The sequence below is a fragment of the Myotis brandtii genome, unplaced genomic scaffold (assembly GCF_000412655.1).
Source record: "Myotis brandtii unplaced genomic scaffold, ASM41265v1 scaffold482, whole genome shotgun sequence".
Classification (NCBI taxonomy): Eukaryota; Metazoa; Chordata; class Mammalia; order Chiroptera; family Vespertilionidae; genus Myotis; species Myotis brandtii.
The window spans coordinates 1,372,993-1,392,989 of record NW_005368420.1 but is presented as its reverse complement, the minus strand read 5'-3'; the positions used below and the strand labels follow the sequence as shown (position 1 = coordinate 1,392,989).

Below are 19,997 nucleotides of genomic sequence, written 5' to 3'. Positions count from 1 at the left end.
CCATTGGTTATGCTTATATGCATGCATACAAGTCCTTCGGTTGATCTCTTACCCCCGCCCCTCCCACCTCCCAACCCTCCCCGGCCTTCCCGCTGTAGTTTGATAGTCTGTTCGATGCTGCTCTGCCTCTGTATTTATTTTTGTTCATCAGTAAACTATTGCGGTTAATTTATATCTCAATAAAATTGTGGGAAATGAAGTACAGGTTAAACAGTGTAATTAAGTAAACTATAGTCTGGTTAAGTGATTTACATCGTGTTGCTGAAAACACTAAACAGTTTTTACCAGTTCCTGAAATGATACACATTGATGAGAAGTAGAAGCAAAGTGTATGGCCAAAGAAGGAGGCGAGCAGGTTCTCTTGCCTTTTCCCCATATGGAGTTGTTTCACAATGAGAAGGATGGAAGAACAGGACTTGTTAGAGATGTAGAACTTCGACATCAGTATCTAAATGATAGAGAAATCATTATTTAGTCATTCCTGTAAGTTATATCTCTGTTTTACAAAGAGATGTAAGTTCTTAAGAACTTGTATATGAGCTGAAGAGCCAATGGTCTAAAACAGAAATCAGTGTGGATATATCAGAAGCAGAGAGTTTTGAGATCTTCATTCAGCACTATCAGCGTAGCTAAGACATTAAGTACCATGAGGAACTTGAGAAGGTCTCCTCGACCATGAGATCATGATGGACCAGTTGATCTTGAAACGTAACCTGAATTTCATGCAGCTGGCATTTCCTAATTTCCTGTAATCCCCTCCTCCCCACTCCCCATGACTCAGTGGTGGTTACAGCACCAGTTAAGTGCCAACCTTTTCATCCTTGCCATTATGATTAACATTTTGGAAAAATTAGAAGAAACCATGTGATATATATAGGGAACACGTTTCCTAAGTGTTATACAAAAGCACCAAGACACCAGATTTGATTGTAAAAATGTAAAACCTTTATTTTGAAGATAAGAGAATTTTGAAAAATAAAGTGCTTGGTGGTAGCAGTGCTCAGAAAAATACAGGATGGAAAATATGGGTAAATGACAGGGATAGAAATTTGGTGGAAGTATACACTTGTAGGAAAATTCTGCTCCTATGAATCTATTCTCCAGAAGTAATCTAAGTGCCCAGAGATGGTCACCATATAACATAATAATAAAAATTATAAACACTTAGATGGCCATGAAAGTGGTGACTAGTCTGTAGTATGGCTATGAACTATGAAACACTGACCTTGAACAAGTTTGTTTTCTGTGCCTTGTTTTCCTCTTGTGTAAACTGGGAATAAAGATAACACCTTTGGAGTTGTGAAGATTAAGAGTAATCTATAAAGCTCTTGCAGCAGCACTTGGTATAGAATAAGCATTCTCCAAATTTTAGTGGGTATTATTACTATGCAGCCATTAAAAAGAATGAGACAGATAAGTATATAATAATGTAAAAGGGTTTTTACATTAATATATACGTGATTTTTATTTCAATGATTTTTAAAAATATATATTTTTATTCATTTCAGAGAGGAAGGGAGAGGAAGAGAGAGAGAAACATCAATGATGGGAGAGAATCATTGATCAGCTGCCTCCTGCACTCCCCATATTGGGGATCAAGCTCGCAACCTGGGCATGTGCCCTTGACTGGGAATCGAACCCAGGACCCCTCAGTCCACAGGCTGATGCTCTATCCACTGAGCCAAACTGGCTAGGGCTTCAATGATGTTTTAATAAGTGTTATCTGTAGAGAAAGGTTTCGAAGATCAATATTATCAGTTTGATGTTTATTTATTGGATGAGGGGAGTGATGGCTGGGTTTTCACCTTTTAAAAGCATGCTTTACTTTTGTAATAAAGAAATTACATTGATGGATATACCAGATGTTGTATACCCTGCTTAGTGATTGATGGGTTGCCTCTACAGCATCTAATGAGTGGTTGTCTTACACCTTAGTAACTGGTAACTTGCCCACTTAGGACCAGCTATGCCATTTTTATTCATATTTATTATAAAATATTCCATATAAGGAACTAAAATATACTTGTCTGTTTTATACATTAGTTTTTCAATTTGCAGCCACATGGAAGTCTGATGGCTTATTGATAGTTGGAGGCACATTCATCACCCTTTATTTCCAAGTTAGTCTTTTTTTTTTTCTTTTTATTGATTTTTTACAGAGAGGAAGGGAGAGAGATAGCCAGAAACATCGATGAGAGAGAAACATCGATCAGCTGCCTCCTGCATGCCCCCCACTGGGGATGTGCCTGCAACCAAAGTACATGCCCTTAACCGGAATCGAACCCGGGACCCTTGAGTCCGCAGGCCGATGCTCTATCCACTGAGCCAAACCGGTTCTGGTCCAAGTAGCTCTTTCAGTTTTTCATGTAATTATTTTCAAACCCTTTACTATTTTGATGGCTTTCTTTGGTGTCCAGACTTGAATGCAGTTATGTAAATAGAGTCTGGTTGATATTCTGGACACTTTTCTTCTGCTCTTACAGCCTAAGGATACTTCTTGGGCTTTAGCTGGAAGGGCAGTTAAGGTTGCCAGCGGCTTTCTCACACCTGCTCTTTCTCCCTACATCTCTAATCCTTTTTAGTCTAAATATATAATTTTAGCAGCGATCACTATTAAACCTCATTCAGCTAAACTGAGTCTGAAATCTCTTTGGCTCCTAAATTTTTTTCATTATTCCTAGCTTTGTGACATTCTTTTTTTTTCTTCTTTATTGATTAAGGTATTACATATGTGTCCTTATTCCCCCATTCTTCCCCTACCCCCCGGCTCCTGCCCTCACCCCCCTGTTGTCTGTCATTGGTTAGGCTTATATGCATGCATACAAGTCCTTTGGCTTTGTGACATTCTTCAAATTGATCATTAGCATAAGTCTCTGATGCTTGTTTATTTAAAGAAATAATGTTTTCGAGTATGTACTTCGTTAATTGACAAAATATATTTTTTAATATATTTTTATTGATTTCAGAGAGGAAGTGAGAGGGAGAGAGAGAGATAGAAACATCAATGATCAGAGAGAATCATTGATTGGCTGCCACCCCGGCATATGCCTTTGACCGGAATAGAATCCGGTACCCCTTTAGTCCGAAGGCCAACGCTTTATCCACTAAGCCCAAACCAGCTAGGGTGACAAATACTTTATTTAGCATCCATTGTGTGCCAGCACAGTGCTGGGGGCTAGGAAGTCAGTGATGACTGATGACTGCCTTCGTGGAGCTTTTGGTCTAGTAGGGAAGACATGCAGTGTGCTGAATGTTCGGAAAGGAAAGGACAGGACCGCTCTCTGAGGGCACATCGTAAGGGATACCAACCTAACCTTGAAATTCATAGAAAGCTTTGCTATTTGGAGGAGAAGAGGTATGTGAAGACTCAGAAAGAACTCTGAGGAACTGAAGAACATTATGCTTGAAGCTTAGAGGGGAAGGGAGAGTGTTAAAGAAGTAAGCTGCAGTTGAGTCAAGATGGTTGTTATAAACCATGGTTAAGATAATAAACTTCAACCAGGCATGTTGGCACGTGTCTGTAGCCTCAGCTTTGGCGTGGGGGGAGAGGGGGGCAGGGATCTGAGGCAGGAAGAGCGCTTGAGCCCAGGAATTCTGGGTTACGGTGTGCTATGCCGATTGGGTGTCCACACTAAGTTCAGCATCAATATAATGAGAAGGGGACCAACAGGTTGCTTAAAAAGGGGTTGAACCGGCCCAGTTCAGAAACTGAGCAGGTCAAGATACTAAACATTTCTTTAAAAAAATTTTTTTTTAATATATTTCTTCATTGATTTCAGAGAGGAAGGGAGAAGGAGAGAGAAATAGAAACATCAACAATGAGAGAGAATCACTGATCAGCTGCCTCCTGCACACCCCCCACTGGAGACCGAGCCCACAACCCGGGCATGTGCCCTTGTCTGGAATTGAACCCAGGACCCTTCAGTCCGCAGGCTGACGCTCTATCCACTTAGCCAAGCCGGCTAGGGCTTTTTAAAATTTTCTTTAACAAAATATAGAACACTTCACGAATTTGCGTGCCATCCTTGCTCAGGGCCCATGCCAATTTTAGTAGCACTTTATTTTTATTTTAAGTATAGTAATTAAGAAGAAGCTATTGAACGATTTTAAACAAGATTATGATATCACATTGTGGTGTGTGTTTTTTTAATATATTTTATTGATTTTTTTTACAGAGAGGAAGGGAAAAGGGTAGAGAGTCAGAAACATCGATGAGAGAGAAACATCCATCAGCTGCTTCCTCACACTCCCCACTGGGGATGTGCCTGCAACCAAGGTACATGCCCTTGACCAGAATCGAACCTGGGACCTTTGAGTCCACAGGCCGATGCTCTATCCACTGAGCCAAACTGGTTAGGGCACATTGTGGGTTTTTTAAAAAATGAGTCTCATCATAGATAGTATCCCTCCAATCCCCACAAAAAACCTAGATTGGGAGCAAACTTAATATAGTATAGCAATTTGTAATGTTCCTTCCCTGCTCGTGCTGGAAATAGTTTCAAGTAGGCAAGTAGGGCTTCTCAAGTAAAGGATTTCATTCACTCTGCGTGTCTGCAAAATTTATGGCTCACATTGGAAACATAGTGAAAATATTTGAGTCATGGTTAAATGTTTAAGTATTTTAGGTTAATTCTATTATGACTTGACTTTTCTGGGACCCATTTAAACTAAAAAACAATAGTGGTATTTAGAAGGTAATTTCTAATCTTATATATAGTTTTCTTTTAGAAAAGATTTGAATAACTTTGGAATTGGCTACCAAATAAATTAGATTTTTTTTCTTACATAGAGCCAATTTATAAAAAGGCCTTTTCTACTGATTTTAACAAACATCAGTATTTATTTTCGACATAGTTATAAACAACGTTTAAGTATCGTGACTTATAAACACTCCTTCCTAGATTTTAAGATAAAGTTTGTGTTCAATTCTAAAATGTGGCCAAGTAATAATTTCCTTTAACTTTTACTTGCATTCTTGGTAACCTAGCATAAAGTATACATTGAAGATTTTGTCCAGAGTGGTTCTCTCTCTATTGTGATAGCAGGTTAAAGATCTAAGGACTTAAGAAGCCAAGAGCTGAGTTTGAAAAGTGTCAAATGTTAAACAAGTGGAAGGCTTGTAACAGAATTTATTATTTCATTACACTGTTGAACCCAAGAGACAGAGAAGAAAGGTTCTGGAGGAAAAAATTGCAGAACATCTCCTTGGCAAGAGTAAGAATTTTCCACTACCACTTGCCCTAAGGACACTGACTTGCCCCATCGGGGAAATAGCACTGGATATAATCATCAGAACAGCACTGTCTACTCATGCACAAAACCCTCTGTCTGAAATTCACAGAAGCCTGCAGACAAAGGAAAATTATGCCTTAGTTTGGAAAGTATTCGTTGAATCTTTACTTTCATGGATCTTTTACTTCCGTAGAGAACCTACTTCCTGATAGATTCAAACCTAAATAGACTCTTACAAAATCATGAAGCAGAGTTACACAGCAAGTTAAAGAAAGTCTTTCATTAATTGAGGCTCCTTAGGCAAGACTCCTTTTACTTCTTAACTTTAATTTCTCATCTAAAATGAGGACATGGGCTGGTCAAGATGATAGGGGGTTTTTCTAGCTAAGAGAATACTAGAATATTACAGGTTTCTATGACCAGTTTGAATTTATGCTTCTTTAGTACCTGTCCACAAAGAGATCTGTTTCCAACAGAGTGAGAAATGTAAATAAAACTGTAAGGTATACATTGTCCAAGTGTTGGGTGCTTTGGGTCTTCTTGTCCTAGAACTGGAATAGTTGGCACATGAAAAACAGCACATAATAAAGGTTGTTTTAAACAAGCCTTTCATAGGATCTATGACCCCAGTTATACTTGATTTTGTTTTCTTATATTAATTTTATAGTGTGTTTGGAAAACTTATAATGTGGATTCTTGGACCTCGCACAAAATGCATTGAACTAGACTCTTGAAGAGCAGGTCCTGAGGTTCTGTAGTTTATAAAAGGCCCCCAGATCATCTTTTTCTTTTAATTCTTAAATATTTAATTGCCTGCCATTTAGAATGGCTGTTGTAGGATGGAAGAAGCATAGAGGTTAGTTTTTTAAGGGCTTCCTAGGTCATTTGTTTCACTAGCATTTGACATTTAAGGCATTTCTGCTATTTGGCCAACAATTAAATGTGTATCAATGTAATTTCTGTGCAACAAAGAGACAGCCTTCATGTTATTAAAATGGACCTATAGAGGCCCGGCCAGCGTAGCTCAGCGGTTGAGCTTCGACCTATGAACCAGGAGGTTGCAGTTGGATCCCCAGTCAGGACATATGCCCGGGTTGTGGGCTCGATCCCCAGTATGGGGCGTGCTGGAGGCAGCTGATCAATGATACTCTCTCATCATTGATGCTTCTCTCTCTCTCTCTCTCCCTCTCCCTTCCTCTCTGAAATCAATAAAAATGTATTTTTAAAAAATGGACCTATAGAGGAAGATTAGTTGGTTTCTTTATAATACCAGGGTAAGTATAATTTTTAATGCTGCATCTACTAGATGTACCGGTTAATAATGGCAGATTTTGTAATCAAAGAAAACACGATAATTTCAAGAGAAACATCAAAAGTGCTTTATTCAAAGTAATGTTCATTGCTAGCTACACATTTCCCCCATCTTAAGTGGTAATCTGAAGGAGCAAGGTCTGGTGAATGCGGCGGGTGGGTTAGTACTTCCAGGCAAGATCTTTTAACGTGTCTTTAACTGGTTTTGAAGTGTGTGTGATGGTGCGTCATCATGAAGCAAAATTACTTTGCCCTGTCTTCTGGCACATTCTGGTTGTTTCACAATCAAAGCGTGGTTCAAATTGATTATTTGTTGGTAGCAATCAGTATTAACAGTTTCACCTGGTTTTAGATTTAGAAGCTCATAATACACCACACCTTCCTGATCCCACCAAACACAGCATTGTCTTCTTTCCGAAGTGATTTGGCCTTGCAGTTGATGTTGATGGTTGACCTGGATCAACCCATGATTTTGTGCGTTTGGGATTCTCAAAATAAATCCACTTTTTATCACCAGTCACAATTCAATGAAAAAAAAAGACTTTCTTTTGTGCCTTTGAAGCAACATTTTACTGATGACTTTTCAGTTTTCCATTTGTCTTTCGTTCAGTTGATGTGGCACCCATTTTCCTTCCTTTAAAATCTTTCCCATTGCTTGTAAATGATCGGAAATTGTTTACTGAGCAGCGTTTAATCTTCAAGTTGTTTCTGAGTTTGACACGCATATTCATCCAATAATGCTTGTAATTTGTTGGTCTTCAGACTTTTTCGGTTCACCTGGACGTTGTCTTTCACATGGAAATCATCACTTTTAAAGCGTTTAAACCAGCATTCACAAGTATCTTGAGATGGAGCATGTTCACCATAAGCTTCCCAAAGTATACGATAACTTTTCACAATAAAGTAATGAATTAAAACTTCCCGCAAATGCTCTTGTTTTTGTCACGAAATTCAACATTTTTAAGTGTAAAAATAAGATGTTAACACCTTCAGCAAATTTGACATATGAAGTTTTGAAGCTTGCTGTCAATACAACAAAATAGCATACATATCAAATCGCATATATATCAACGTATGTGTAACTCCATCTATTGAAAAAAATGCACATTATTAACTAGTACACCTAGTATATAATGTTGAATCCACCTTAAACTAATAGCTTAATATGTTGACTGAGTTACCCAAAATAAAAATTTAACCTTGGGATTCATTGCCTTAAAACTACATTTTCCATCCATTTCAAATTCTTTGAGCTTCCACTGAAACAAAGTACTATCTTGTACTTTTGGGTCCTGTTGTTGTTTATCCTCAATTTGAATATTAGATTTGCCAGCCTTAAATGTGACAGATTTATGAGAATAAGAGCTAGGGCTCTCATATGAAATTGTTTACATAAGATTGTGATATAAATTTCAACAGATTTCAAAGGAACATTTTCAAGTAAATTTTCCATTAGGATCATATGCTCATCATTGAACTCGTATTCTTTTCATGTTCAGGGTCATACAGGATAAAATTAATTATGATAACAAGAAGTAACACAGAAAAAAATGTTTATGTTGGTTTAAAATTTTCATCTTGATGGGGCATTTTAGCTGTTAACGGTCACTGAGGTTTAGGATATGGTTAGTTTTTTATAGCATGAACAGAAGTATATTAAAATGAAAGGTTCTGGCTTATTCAGTTTGAATATTGCTATTTGTTGCATAAGCATTTCCAGCAGCAATTTTACCTGAACTTAATGTGTCCCTGCAGTCAAATGCAAGGATGATCTTTGCCTCTTGAGATTATATGTTGGCAGTCTTTGTGCTGCCTTGTGACCACATTTCCTACTTGGGCCCTAGGGTTGTTTTATCAACTGGAGTTTTTTTTTTGTTGTTTTTTTTTTTTAGAGTTTTACTAACTCATTCTTTTTTTCTTAAATATATTTTATTGATTTTTCACAGAGAGGAAGGGAAAGGGATAGAGAGGTAGAAACATCCATGAGAAACATCGATCAGCTGCCTCCTGCACACCCCCAACTGGGGATGTGACTGTAACCAAGGTACATGCCCTTGACCGGAATCGAACCTGGGACCTTTCAGTCCGCAGGCCGACGCTCTATCCACTGAGCCAAACCGGTTAGGGCTGAACTGGAGTCTAAAAAGCAAATTATACTCTCCCTGAAGGGGGGTGCAGGGGGTGGGGGGATGTGTAGTAAACAGGACAACTAAGTTTAAGGTTTAACAAATGCAATAAATCTTCTTGGACAGAATGGCCATTTTGGCAGATTGCATATAACCAGTGACAGTTACAATTCAGTGTGTGGGGTAAATCTAGAAAATGAATATTGGAGTTTAAAGTACCATATGCAGGTCTAGAGGCTACTGTACTTACTTATTCTAATTTTTTTACTGTCTTTATGTAAGACCTCCAAAACTACCTTAGTTACCTTTCAGAAAGTCAGGGAAAGCTGTTGTGCGTTTATTTTTATTGTTCAGTTGCTTTGGTACTGATGTGCAGTCCAGTATTTTGAACACAGTTCTGGGCACTGTTTATTCTTTTCCTTCTTGTGTAATTCAAATCTTATATTTATCAGCAGATGTTTTTATTTACCCTAGGATAAGTAAACTATCTTGCTTATTTTAACAGATTTTTATATATTTGTGCTGTATACAGGCTATTTCCTTTAAAAATTGCGTTTAGAGACATTTATCTCTATGTAACATGATTGCAAAGGTTGCTTATTTTTGCTGCTTTTTTTCTCCCCAATTAGTTGGTGACAAAGTTCCTGCTGATATAAGGTTAACTTCCATCAAATCTACTACTCTAAGAGTTGATCAGTCGATTCTCACAGGTAAGTGTCATGTATTAGAAGGCCATTGAATTTCTGATGCCTCTCTCAGATACCATGCTAATAGCGTCAACTCTTGCCCCACTCTTCCTTTATGATATCCTATCTTAATTCTCATTAAGCTATTTATTTCTTAAAGCTTTATCTGTTAGACTTGTTGCCAATATATGGGGCTTAAAGGTATGATTTTAAAAAAAAACAACTAACTTGGCTTTCATCTTATAAGGCCTCTATCTTTTAATTTTATAAAAAATTAGTTTTCACCAAAAATCACCATAATGTTTTTATTGTTTTTAAAAGGTTACAAATTCTCTCATTAACAAAGGTTAATCTTACAGTAGAAGTGTTGTCTGTTTTGTGGAAAGTGGTTCAATTACTTTTATTTTTTTGTTGTTAATCCTCACCTGAGGATATTTTTTCCATTGATTTTTAAGGAGAGTGGGGGAGAGAAGGAAAGAGAGAGAAACATTGATGTAAGAGAAACACATCGATTGGTTGCCTCCTGCATGAGCCTCAACCCAGGCCAGGGAGGAGCCTGCAACCAAGGTACATGCCCTTGATTGGAATTGAACCCGAGACCCTTTGGTCCGCAGGCCGACGCTTTATCCATTGAGCCAAATTAGCTAGGGCTCAATTATTTATTTAGTCTTCTTTTTCCAGGCTGGTAAAAAGGGCTCTAGAACTATAATTTTTTTTTCATTCTATGAATGCTAATCTAGCATCTAACATACTTTACAATAATCAAATGTACAATTAACAGAAGTTAGCACCCCCAAAATAGTGAATGTTTTACAGCCTAGTTTGCACACTTAGATTTGGGATTGTTTTGAACACTTTCCCATTTTTGTTTGCTAAAGGCACAGAGGAGGGTGGAGGGCATATTAACCGGAAGTGAGGTGGTTAGAAGATTAACTTAAACACAATGCTAACCTGAATTAAATAGAGAATAAATATAAAATCCAAAGATTATCAAGATTTATCTGATGATTGGTTTTGAAAAGCAACTGATGTCATAGAAGTGGTGATGTAAGTAAACTGGGTTCTGTATTTTTTGTTTCTTTATGAATAGCTTAACTACTAAAACTTCTATTAGCAGCAACAAGCTGGAAGCTGATTAAGCCATAAAATGTTGGGAAATTAGGTTGTATGTATGAAGTTCTCATAGGGTGCCTACAGAAATAATTACCATTTTAAAACATCATACTTTCTTGAATGTAATTTTTTGTTGAATACTTACACTATAGTTTTAGGCTAGGTTGAGGAATCAGATTTTTTTTAAAATCAAATATTGATATGAAGTTTAATACCTGACATTTGAATGAACAATTGGAGATATATTTCACTCAAATGGAACCTGATTATATATAAGTACTATTAAGTAAAGCTGAAACCAAATTCAGCAAGACATTTGTGCTTTTTTTTTTTTTTTTTTTTTTATCCTCCCCCCAGGATATTTTTCCCATTCATTTTTAGAGAGAGTGGAAAGGAGGGCGGGACGGGGAGAGAGACACATCTACTGGTTGCCTCCTGCACATGCCCCAACCCCATCGGGGATTGAACCTACAATCCAAGTACATGTCCCCTACCGGGAATTGAACCCATGACCCTTTGGTGTGTGGGCTGATACTCTAACCACTGAGCACACTGCCGAGGGCTACCTTGTGCTTTTTTATTGCAACTGCTGATTGCTATTTTTCAGCTTTATTTTATTGAAATACAACACTCTGGTTTAGTACATGCAAATATTTCTTAAAAAGTGTTTTCCCTTCTCATCTCTGACATTACTGAACAACAATAGGTTTCCCAGTGGATGATCCTCATTATTCATAATGTATCTACAGTTTGTTCAATCCACTAAAAGTAAATATACTTTCACCTTTAAAAAAAAAAAAAAGGTATTGGAGTGTGTGTATATAGTTACTCCAGAAAATAAAGGTCATTGGCTGGGATTTTACTTCAAAATTCACTTCCTTTATTTTGAAATGATATATATTTTAATCCTGACATTGCTCTGAAATTAATTTCTATTACTAAGTTTTACTAGTTTACCTCATTTGAATGAATTGGGCCTTTTATCCCTTTTCTTGAGAGAGGCAGTGGCAGGAGTGGGTGAGGGTTCCCAGGTTCCAGGCTTGGATTGTACAGATCTAACCATCCCTCTGTGTCTCCACATGCTTAGGTGAATCTGTCTCTGTCATCAAGCACACTGACCCCGTCCCTGACCCACGGGCTGTCAACCAAGATAAGAAGAACATGCTCTTTTCTGTAAGTACTTTATCAATTTTTTCATTCGTTTCTTTGGGTCTTTTTTTGTTTATTTTTAAGACATTCTCAGAGTTTTAAGTCTGCTGATGTTATTTTTTTCCCACTGTCTACCTTCAGTGGTCATATTTTAGAAATTGTTGGCTATTATTCCAAAGCATAATCACAGTCTTTGTGGTCAATCTCAGCTGTCAGAAAAAAATCAAGAATATGTAATGGTGGGATATGTGACCTAGTTGTCTTGTTTTAATTGGCAAGACTTTTTTCAATTCTCACTTGAGAATATGTTTTTCATTTATTCTAGAGAGAGAGTAAGGGAGGGAGAGAGACATCTATTGGTTACTTCCATATGCACCCTGACCAGGGTTTGAACCCACAACCTGGTTATGTGCCCAGACCAGGAATTGAACCTGCCACCCTTCGGTGCACGGGATGACACTCACCAACTGAGCCACACCAGCCAGAACTAAACTAGCAAGTTTTTGAGAATTAAAATTAAAAGATCAGGTCAGATATCTTTAAACTCTTTATCTTTAAACCTAGTAGAAAAGTAGATTTATTTGGAAAAGACAATAAAAAGGATGTTTTTAAAGATTATGTAAATGGTATCGGTATGAATTCACAATAAAAAGGTGTGTGTTTAGAGAGAAACAAATGTGGCAACCATTAATAATGAGTGAGTCTGGGTGAAAAGTCAAATGGCTGTTCATTGTATTATTTCAATTTTTTCTGCTAAATATTTTCAAAATAGCCCTAGTCAGGTTTGCTTAGTGGATAGAGCATTGGCCCTCGGACTGAAGGGTCCTAGGTTCAATTCCAGTTAGGAGCATGTACCTTGGTTGTAGGCTCTAACCCCAGCCCTGGTCGGGATGTGAGGGAAGCAGCCAATCGCTGTGCCTCTCTCACATTGATGTTTCTCTCGCTCTGTCTCCCCCGCCCTTCACTCTTTCTTAAAAAGAAAAAAAAAATTTTTTTTCCCCCAAAATAAAAAGTTGGGAAATTTATAGAGTTTGTTTGGAATTTGAAATACTATTTCAAGTGGTAGGCTTTTGTGTGTTCGTATGGGAGCTTAAACACCCAAAGTAAGTAAAGTACTTTTGAGTTACATTCCAACACTAGGAATTTAGTGGGGTGGGGAGACAGCTCTCATACTTGAGTTCACTGATTTTGGAATGCCAGTGTGGAGTGGAAGTTGTCAAGGTAGGCATGGTAATGGTTGCCCTTATAATTGGTGGTGAAGGTAGGGGTGGTTGAGTTGGAGCCAGAGGTGGAGAATGCTTAGGGTTTAGAACTATATGGAGTTTGAAATAATTGAGAACTCAGAGGGGTTAGAGCCCTGCTCCAGCCCAAAGCTAGTCTGCAAGCCAGGTTCAGTGTTGTGAATAGAGATCCAGGTGGGTCAGTGTAGAGCTGCTCTGGGGAGAAGGGACCACATGAAATGAGCATCAGGGAGAAATGTATCACTGCTGCATGAGTGACTGCTCATTGTCAGAGTTGGATGGCTGGTTCTCTAGTCAAGATCCACATGAATCTGAGTTTACTAGTCAGCATTTAAGTTGGGAATGTTGTTAATGTTGTAACCCAATTCTCCTCTGTTTCTGTCCTAGGGTACAAACATTGCTGCTGGCAAAGCCATGGGAGTGGTGGTGGCAACTGGAGTTTTCACTGAAATTGGCAAGATCCGGGATGAAATGGTGGCAACAGAACAGGAGAGAACACCCCTCCAGCAAAAACTAGATGAGTTTGGGGAACAGCTTTCCAAAGTCATCTCCCTTATTTGCATCGCAGTTTGGATGATAAACATTGGGCACTTCAATGACCCAGTTCACGGAGGCTCCTGGATCAGAGGTGCTATTTACTACTTTAAAATTGCAGTGGCCCTGGCTGTAGCAGCCATTCCTGAAGGCTTGCCTGCTGTCATCACCACCTGCCTGGCCCTCGGAACTCGCAGAATGGCAAAGAAAAATGCCATTGTTCGAAGCCTCCCTTCCGTGGAAACCCTTGGCTGTACTTCTGTGATCTGCTCAGACAAGACTGGTACACTTACAACAAACCAGATGTCAGTCTGCAGGGTAAGTGGGAGTAATTTAAGAACCATTCCTGTTAATTGTTTATTCATCCTAAGAATATGTCCCCCGTGCCATCAAATCTTTATTTATAATTGGTTACCTTTTTTATGTGCTTTAAACAGATTGGGTTATGTGAGCCCAAGGTGATTTCTAATACTTTAGAGGAAATTAATCATTTAATTTCTAAAACTATTTCATGAAATAAAGGATATATCTGTATGGTTGATGTACTTGTATTGAAAAATAACTATAGGCAGTCTAAATGTCAATTTATTTCCCTGCTCCTCTGTCCTTAAGTATATGTATGTTAACAGATAAGCTTCAAAGGAAGAACATTCTATAAAGTAGCTAGTTACCTACCTACTTAAAATTCTTTAAAAAAATATATATATTTATTGATTGCAGAGAGGAAGAGAGAAGGAAAGATAGAAACATCAATGATGAGAATCATTGATTGGCTGCCTCCTGCACACCCCCCCACTGGGGATTGAGCTGCAGCCCAGGCATGTGCCCTTGGCCGGAATCAAACCCAGGACCCTCTATCCACTGAGCCAAGCCGGTTAGGGCTACCTACTTAAAATCCTAATTGATATTTCCATCACACATTGAATGAGACAGGCTTTCTTCTTGAAAAGTAAATAATTGCCTTTCATTGACTTTGTTCTCTTTTATCCTTCCTTTTTTAGGTTGTCTCACCATCACTTGGGTAAAAAAAATTGTTCAAACCTGCTCTTAGGAAAATAAGAACTAAAGAAATATAATGATATGGCTGAATGAAATTCTTTCATATAATTCAGTCCTCATAAATTTTATGTAAACAATTTTGTAGAAGTGAAAGTATAATTTTCCAAAAGACAAATATTTAGTAGACACATGTCAAAGATTCTGTCTGGCTTGTTAATTAATGAAGGAATCAGTAAGATGGCCAAACGATTTACCAAGAGCATTTGAGGAAGTGCTCAAGATTAGACTAGAATTGCTATGTTGGATTATAAAAACTGGTTTTCTATGGGGCAATAAAACTACTAGGTTATATTTTCTTCAGGCCACAAATCCACAACTTTACATAATATGAGGCCTTAATTAATAAATAGCTTAGTGAAACACTTAATTTTTCTAAAACAAGGAATCTTTGAGTGGGCCCGTTAGGTAATGCCTCTGAGTGACACTGAAAGGAAGGACTTGTGGTCATCCTCTTGGTCTTATGTCCAGGTTTTGAAAAACATTTATCATTGGAAATTGTTTTTGTTTTAATACAGTTAAACCCTCTGAATCTTTATCTTGCCAAATTTATTTTATTTTTTAAATATTTTTATTGATTTCAGAGAGGGAGAGAGAGCAAGAGAAACATCCATGAGAGAGAGTCATGGTCCGGCTGCCTCCTGCACGCCCCCTACTGGGCATCGAGCCCGCTCCAAATTTAAATTGATGATGATTTTTAGATACAGATATCCCCAACTCTTTCTGAAGTCCAAACCCAGATTTAGAATGAATGGGCAGGTGTTTAAAACAGATTAAGATGTTCTGTCTCTCAAGTGGTAAGCTTCCTAGTTTGGGGTTCCCCTAGTAGATGCAGAGTTTGAGCTACCTAAGTTCTCGATCCTTGGAACCAGAAAAGTTTGGACAAATAGGCTAAAAGCAAGTTGGCAAAAAGCTGATTATTTGGGGGAGAGAAAAGAAATTTCATGTACCTGTTTAGTATTCCCCCCAGCAAACTTTAAACTTAGCCTGAAAGCTTTAGATTCCTCAGAATAGACCTTTCTATCCATAAAAATAAGCAGTGTGCAATTGTAACCTTTAAATTTTTTTGGTTTTAAAGTTTTGGCAGCAAATCAGATTTCAAACTAAGTATAAAATAGAGTCCATAATAAATTTTTTTGGGTGCTTTTATTTTCCCTTAAGTGATTTGATTTAAAATGTTTTCTTCTATTAAAGAAACAGCCTGCCTCTTTGTTCTGTTCTACCTCAGCACAAAAAACTGGCGCTAATCAGTATTCTATAAGGAGGTTTCTTGCAGTGGATTGCATAACTACCCTTGACAGGAATACTTTCATCATGCAGTTCCTAAATGGTTTACTTGCTTAAAATCTAAAATACCAAAGGGCATTTAGATTGAGTTAACGGGCAGCAGAATTCTGAATGTCTTAGACTATTTTGGACTGGTATAGACCCAGAGTTTCACTTTTTATAAACAGTATCGTTAAAGAAATGGCAGTGTTTAATAATAGTACTGCCAACGTGCTTTGCTGTTGCTTAGTGCATTTACTGTATTTTTCACTTGTGACTTGATTTGAATCATGGGAATTCTGTTCAAGAGGTTAGAAAACTGCCCTAGCTGGGTTAGCTCAGTGGATAGAGCGTTGGCCTGCAAACTGACCTTCAATTCTGGTCAAGGGCACATGCCCAGGTTGTGGGCTTGATCCCCAGTGGGGGGCATGCAGGAGGCAGCCAATCAATGATTCTCATCATTGATGTTTCTATCCCTCTCCCTTCCTCTCTGGAATGAATAAAAATATATTTTAAAAAAAGAAAAGAAAACTAAGGCTCCGAGAAGGTGTGACATGTCTGAGGGTCACACAACTTTTAATACGGAGGGGGTGAGTTGGATTTTCTATAGGAAGACAGGTAGTTAAACCTGATCCTCTCTCTTCCACTCAATAATTGTGTAACCTTGAGCACATCCTTTAACCAGTTTGGTCCTTTGTTTCCTATTCTATAAAATGTCAAACATCTTCGGAAAGAGCCTTTTTTAGGTGTTTATCTGCTTAAAAAAATTTTTGACCTTGCTGCATGTGACCTTGGAAATGAATCTTCCTCATTTGAAATGCTGATATGTGTGTTTGAACTAAAGCCTTTTATCAGGAGTCCTCAACAGGTTTAACTCTAATTATATACTTTTGATTTGTATGTTTTACTCATGGTTTTAGTTCAGTTCCAAGGTTGATTTAATTCTTAATATATTTTTGAAATGAAGTTTTTTGAAATGTAAATGTGCTACATAACAAGCAAATCTTGTAAGGCAAAAAAAAAATTTTTTTTTTTTAAATCAACACGTCATGGGTTCAATTCACAGTCAAGGGCACATACCTGGGTTGCAGACTGGATCCCTGGCTCCCTCCCTCCCTCCCTCCCTCCTTCCCTCCTTTCCACTCTAAAAATCAATGGGGAAAAATATCCGCATGTGAGGATTAACATACATACATAAAAAGCATGACATGATTCTCTTTTCAGTGAGTTTACAGTTCCTTATCGGAACTGGTTTGATCATATTCTTGTTCATATTTCAGAAATACTTTGGCATGATATAGTTGAAGTATCACTTTGTGTGTTTTTGTCCCCCCTCACCCCTCCTCTTTTTTTTTTTTTTAAGAGGTTTTACAGTTTCAATCTGCAATGAAAACACCTATCTGAATCTTAGTCTTCCAAACTGGGCTTCTGAAAGCAAATTTTTAAAACCTCAACTTTAAGAAACTAGCTTTAGGCCCTGGCTGGTGTGGCTCAGTTGGTTGGGCATTGTCCATGAACCTAAAGGTTGCTGGTTCAATTCCCTGTTGGCACATGCCCAAGTTTCAGGCTCTATCCCTGGTGAGGGTCCATGCAGGCAGCAGCCAATTGATGTTCAATGTTTCTCTTTCTCTCCCCTTCTCCCTTCCCCTGTCTCTAAAAAGCAGTACAACATTTTTAGAAAAAAGAAACTAGCCTTTGTCACCTTACTAATCTATACGATTAAGAATTCTTTCCTAAGCATGCTTCTGTCTGTATTGTCTTGGTAACATAAGTTCATTCAGCTCTGCAGGCTCCTTACTGTACACATATAGTTATGCAGCTTCATGGAAAATGAGCTATTACCATAATAAAAATAAGTGGAAAGGAGCAGAGAAACAATTTGTCTTATTTTACTTAGGGAATGTTGATGCAACTCTGAAATGTGTTTTCTTCACAAGCTTTTATTCTTAGCTCTAAGGCAGGATTACCTAATACACACCTTCTCAGCCAGCCATTTGGAATTCTGAGCATTCTAGAGCCCTGTTGACCCATGGTCCTTGTAACTCAGGTTTCATGTGGGGTGTCTTTGGTGTCACTGCTGCTTACTATTTTTTTATTCAGCACCTCAGTGATGCTGTTTCTCAGATTGTTAGATGGGTGAGGGAGGCCATCTTAAACGGTCTCTAGTTGGAATAAGGGACAATACTTCTGATGTTCAGTTAGTTTCATTAAAATTGCTTTCTTAAAGATTTTTTGTCTTAGCAAAGAGTATGTGTGTGTTTTTTCTAGCGTTTTTGTACCTTTTAAATAGTGCTTTTTTTCTTTCTATAGATGTTCATTCTGGACAAAGTTGAAGGTGATGCTTGTTCCCTGAATGAATTTACCATAAGTGGATCAACATATGCACCTGTTGGAGAAGTGTGAGTAAACCCTCCTATCAGTTAAAGGATCCTTTATGCCAGTTTGGTACTTGTATAGACTTGCAGTATGTCTAGAAAAGTTGACAGCTTTCTGAATGTGGCTCATGGCATCAGTTATTAGAGTAGAACATTTTTGTACACTTAAAAAAATATCTTTACCCAGTTTTTGTTATTTTTATTTCAGAGAGAGAGAAAAAAAAACAGATTTTACACACTCATTGGTTGCTTCTTGTTATTTGCCCTGACTGGGGATTGAACCCACAACCTTGGTATATCGGGACGATGCTCTAACCAACTGAACTACCTGGCCAGGGCAATTTATGTACACTTTGAAAGAGAAAACACAAGTTATAAGCCAATGACCTATTTATTTTATCTTATTGAGCTCCCGTTTGAAGCCTAAATTTTTAAGTGGGGTTTGTTTGTTCTTTATTGGTACCAGTGGTGGAGGAATTTCATGAACTAAGAAAATAAAGGTCAACAGAGATAACTACACTGTGCTCTAGGAGTGTTTTTTCTTTTGACAGGTATAAAGATGATAAACCAGTGAAATGTCATCAATATGATGGTCTTGTAGAACTGGCAACAATTTGTGCCCTTTGTAATGACTCTGCTTTGGATTACAATGAGGTAAGTAAGGCTCCTCAGAAATGAGAAACTAGACCTGACTGTTCCTAGTCAAGGGTGGGGTGGGTGGATGAAAATCCAGCCTTCCTTCCTCCCTTTCGAAAGTAAGGGTTCCTGATTTTATTTCCCTTTCCATTCAAGATTCTATCTCTATCAGAGTCCGCATGACTGAGCCAAAGAAAGCTGAGAGCCTTTCATATGTCCTGTGACTGAGCATTGCAGTTACTTAACCAAGAGTTTTTGTGTACATGATGTTCTCATCTGTTAATAGTTTGGTGCTATAAATGAATAAAACCCAGGCTAGAAAATGTTTTCCTGAACGTATAGGGTGTTGATCTCGCTTTTTAAGATGGTAGTGTTCTATCCATTAGACAAGCTGAGGTTTAAAGGGTTGTTTTGATAACTATCAGAAAACCTAAATTATAAATAGTGAGATAAATCCTTTGGTTTCTAAAAGGCAAGCCATTGGAAACAGAATATAAACTCTGTAGATAAGTAATGACATGGAATTACAAATACTATTTGAAAACTTTATATGAGTTAATACTGTAACTAGTGGCTTCTTATCGTTAAGGAAAATGAAAAACCTAATTAATAGAATAAGATAAGATGTACACCTTTGCTTTGAGTTATATTTTTAATTATCTGGAACATGTGCTCCAGAGTAGGATGAAAGTGGCCCACAGAATAATGATGTAATGGAGGACAGGTTGTCCTCATATGGAAAAATCTCCGTTGTATTAAATCCCATTGTATTAAAGACAAATTACTTGTTTACTACTTTCCCTTTTTGTACTTTCTATGTCTTTTACCAATACAGGCAAAGGGTGCGTATGAAAAAGTTGGAGAAGCTACAGAGACTGCTCTCACTTGCCTGGTAGAGAAGATGAATGTATTTGATACTGAATTGAAGGGTCTTTCTAAAGTAGAACGAGCGAATGCCTGCAACTCGGTCAGTGTTAGAACTTGGTATATTATTCATGCTGCCCATCGCTTATACCACATATTTACTCTCTTGTTGTAGGCAAGTAATTATCTCTCTTACCTCCTCAAGCTTGCAATATCTTCTTTCCCATATTCACTTTCAGGTAAAATGGTCTGACTGAAGAAAATAAAAGTATAATCAATAGATAATTTCCACATGCAACCATCTGTGCCCATAAGGTCTGCCTTTTCCCACAGTGCTGTGAATGAACACAACTGTCTAAAACTGACACAAGAAAAATGAAAATCCTGGACCTGTTAAATATAATTTAA

General features: G+C 37.8%; 1 protein-coding gene across 2 annotated transcripts in view; it reads left to right on the top strand.

Annotated features, from left to right (window-relative positions):
• The window catches only part of ATP2A2 (ATPase, Ca++ transporting, cardiac muscle, slow twitch 2), a 59,939-nt gene that overhangs the window by 29,634 nt on the left and 10,308 nt on the right, over positions 1-19,997 (top strand). For both annotated transcript variants that reach the window (XR_314185.2, XM_005876257.2), the window contains exons 5-10: positions 9,299-9,379; positions 11,556-11,641; positions 13,246-13,710; positions 18,025-18,113; positions 18,641-18,743; positions 19,561-19,692. Coding sequence is in view for 1 of the 2 variants with exons in the window: in XM_005876257.2 (XP_005876319.1) it covers positions 9,299-9,379; positions 11,556-11,641; positions 13,246-13,710; positions 18,025-18,113; positions 18,641-18,743; positions 19,561-19,692 (956 nt within the window). In the remaining variant the exon portion in view is untranslated. The remainder of the gene's footprint in view (positions 1-9,298; positions 9,380-11,555; positions 11,642-13,245; positions 13,711-18,024; positions 18,114-18,640; positions 18,744-19,560; positions 19,693-19,997) is intronic.